This window comes from Crocodylus porosus, unplaced genomic scaffold, assembly GCF_001723895.1.
Source record: "Crocodylus porosus isolate Cpor-Errol unplaced genomic scaffold, CroPor_comp1, whole genome shotgun sequence".
NCBI classification, from domain to species: domain Eukaryota; kingdom Metazoa; phylum Chordata; order Crocodylia; family Crocodylidae; genus Crocodylus; species Crocodylus porosus.
Genome location: NW_017728886.1, coordinates 207,893,786 through 207,897,425, shown reverse-complemented (window position 1 = coordinate 207,897,425; position 3,640 = coordinate 207,893,786). Strand labels below are relative to the sequence as shown.

Below are 3,640 nucleotides of genomic sequence, written 5' to 3'. Positions count from 1 at the left end.
TAATTTCCAGGACTACTACTCATTTGAAGAATGGACCACTTCCAGTACCACTATCATTGTATAAAAGAAATAATTGGAATAGGTGAGAAGTTATAGAAAGTTTGTTAGCTTGTTAGCTAATTTCCATAATATACTTTGGCATGTCATCTGACCAACTGTTCTGCTCCTGTTCAGGATTTTCTTTAGTAGCTTTCTAACAATACTTATTATACAGGGTCTATCTTAATTCCTTACTTTTCAAATTCCTTAGTTCTATTTTTCCCCATAAATGCAGTTTTAAAACACAGGATCAAAACAATCTAGTTTGTTGTAATCCTACTATATGTATTTATCTATTACCAGGAGTTGAATATCTTCAAGACAGTTTTTAAAGGGGCTTTGATTCAAGTTATATTAACATACACAAAACCTGTATATGCACATTCTGGCTCTCATGTTTTTGAGCAGTATGCCTTTCAAGAGGCTGAAATAGCTCACAAAAGCTAAATACATCTTGCATCCAATAATTCTTTTACCTGCAATATCTATACAAATATTTGAATAAACAGAGTCATCTGAAAGTGACGGAAAGCCACATTTTGCAAATTCAGTTCTCCATCTCTGAAGCTGGCAATTGCAAGAATATTTTCTCCTTAGTTACTGAAGCTCCAGAGATGGATAGGTGTGTATCAGTACTTACAGCTGTCCTCTTCTTCCATGAAAACACTGATCACGTAACAGGCATACACAAAACCAATCAACTGCATGAAAATAAAAGGAAAAATAATTATTAGAAAAATAAAAACAGATGCTTAAAAATATACGTGCCAAGATTAAATTAAAAAATATATTTGTTTTACTTTCCTAACTTACATGACGGTTTTAACACAGGTGATTACACAATTTGAACACATAACCTCATTAAGGCAGGGCTATATTTTAACTTCATTTACAACCAATCTGTTCATTAAGATCATGCAGGGTTGCACAACTAACACCAATCTGAAGAAACTGGACCTTTGTGTTTAACTTCTTTCTGCCATTTATGGTGTATTCTCTTCCCTAAGTGCACACATTCTTTCACTGACAATGAATACTAACTAGGAAGGTAAATCAGTTGCTGAAGGAGCCCCCACACATTCACTTTACATGTTAAAAGGATGTCGTATTTACTGTATGCAAAGAAAATACGTAATTAAATAATTAAGAAAGTCACTAAATCTTCAGCTTATGTTGCATGAAGTGTAGTATTGCATTACAGAAAACAGGTCGTTAAATTCATCGGCTTCAGGAAATACTTTATCAGGGTAAGTCTGCTTCATTGTAAAATAATTGAAACATCCTCATTCCTGAAAGCCCAACCAGAAATGCCACTTATTTAAAAGAAGCTCCTGCAAAAACATCCTCATTGACTTCATTCTGTGTTACTTGTAACACAGAAAGGAAGGATGGGGCTCCGCTTGATTTATTTCCCGGGTAGACAAAATGTTCTCTTATAACCAAGGAAGGAGTGAATCGGTCAAACAAACATTTTAAACCAGATTGCCCTAGAAATCTTTGTTGTTGAGAAAATAAATGGTGTTTATTGATAGTGTTACAGAGTCTTAAATCTATGTCACGTAGGACCCTGTAGGAATGTTTGGGGTTATTTTTACCTCAGACCTTTTTAAATACCTACAATCTGGTCCATTTTGAAGATCAGTAATAAAATGGGGTTCTTTTCACAAATATTTTTATGAGGATAAGTTACCTCTAACAATGATGATTTAACAGAAGTGACACCATAGGCAGAAAAATCCTCCCAAACTGCCTTTCAGTTTGGTTGTGCCAGAATCTTGCTGAACAGCTCCAGGGTGTTTATTGGCAGACAAAGGGCTTCCCATCAGTAGGACACTCGGGAGACTTGAGATGAATTAACTAAAGATGTGAAGTCAGTGCATGTAAGATCAAGAGCATTAACACCCTCTTTGGATGCTCTCATTCGGAAGTAAAGTAGTCCTAATAGCTTAATCCTCTTCCAAGGGATTAATCCTTCAAGGAGATTTAAGCCATAGAGAACTAATGCCACCTTTCCTTCTGAATAAGAGCCATCATCACAGGGTTTAATGCAGCTGCACCATCCCACAAAACACTGCTTTCTGGACAATCACCAGGGTGATGTTTTTGGGTCCTACACATTAGCCTGTTTAGCTCAAAGCCTTCTTTCACCTAACTTGCTTGCAGTTCTGGCACTTCCTTTGGCTTCCCTGGCAAACTTGTGTCACGAGCATAAAGTGCACACACCTTGAAGCAAGTGCTCCACACTGGGCACAGTGTGCCATGCAGCAGAGGAGGTTTGTCCCTTCTCAGGCACCATAGGGAGCAGGAAGTTTGTCCCTCTAAGGATGCCAGACTGAAGGAAAATGGAAATCTGCCCCAGCAGAGACATCTTAGAGGAGGGAAGTCCTTGTAAGAGGCTGGGAAAACAAAGACAGGCCACAGCTAGCCCATGAAAAATCCCAACCTCCTGATCGGCTGGGAGGGTTCCTTTAAGAGAGAAGGTGTGCACATGCGGCCAGAGAGGGGAGAGGGAGCCTTGTGGGGTGGATCCACCCTCTAGGGTGGCCAGAGCTCATGAGGGGACATGTGGCAGGCCTGGGAACATGCAGCTCTGAGCAACCAAGCCAGCGCAGGCGGCAGAAGGCCAGGGCTAACAGGGCTTAGCTCTCCCAAACTGGGCTGGTGAGAGCACTGTGCTGAGCACCCCTGCTGTGCACTCCTCTGCTGCTGTGTGCACAGCACCAGCATGTACCAGCCCCGGCCTGGCCCTGCGGGAGGGAGGGGCAGGGACAGGGGCAGGTGGGCACTCTCTGCACTGCTTAGTCCCCGCAAATAATATTTTCTAGTGCTACTTATGCAAGCTGGGGCTACAGGATGTGACAGGCTGGTCCCCGCAGGGACTCAGCCAGCAGGAACCTGTGTCTCCATGTGGGGTTCAAGGGAAGGCAAGACTGGAGGAAGATAGCCCAGGTTGTCTTAGGCATCTGTGAAAGGCTGGGTTGGCCTGAGGGGAAGGGGGGTATCAGGTGTCACACAGGAAAGTTTTGTGATGAAGGATACCCTTTGGGGATGCACAAAGGGCTGTGGAAAGGGCACCATAAGCAGTGGGGGAAAATATTATTTGGGGGGGGCTGAGCCCTGCCTGACCCCTGCCCCTCCCTCCTGCAGGGCTGTTGTGGGGGCTGGAGTGCACTGGTGCTGTATATGGTGGTGGAGGAGGAGCTGCATGCTGGGCACTGGGGGATGGGGGATGGTGGGGTGGTGCCATGATACTGCTGCTGTCACTGGCCACAGTGAAAAATTTGGGGAGGTGCTCAGCCCCATTAGCCTCAGTCTTCTGCCACCTATGGGAGAGTCCCAGAGGGGTTGAGAAGTGCAGTGGCTTTTGTGTTGCTTTGTTGTGTTTGCCTTTGAGTTAAGGTTTATATCAGGGTAGGACAGCACTGTGTGAAGGTATCAGGAGCCAGAATCAGCTACCAGATGAGCCAGAGAGCACAGCGTCCTCTATTGGCTGCTGCCTGCAAACCCACCTGAAGACCTGGGTGTGTGCTGAGCCTAACAGACCCCGAGCTGCACGTCTCCTGCTGACAACTGAAAAGTCACAAAAGGCATTTTATTGTCA

General features: G+C 44.0%; 1 protein-coding gene across 2 annotated transcripts in view; it reads right to left on the bottom strand.

The window, feature by feature from the left end:
* NKAIN3 (Sodium/potassium transporting ATPase interacting 3) overlaps window positions 1-3,640 on the bottom strand; it is a 621,440-nt gene that overhangs the window by 37,438 nt on the left and 580,362 nt on the right. For both annotated transcript variants that reach the window (XM_019548544.1, XM_019548538.1), the window contains exon 5: window positions 680-740. In XM_019548544.1, coding sequence (XP_019404089.1) covers window positions 680-740 — 61 coding nt within the window. The remainder of the gene's footprint in view (window positions 1-679; window positions 741-3,640) is intronic.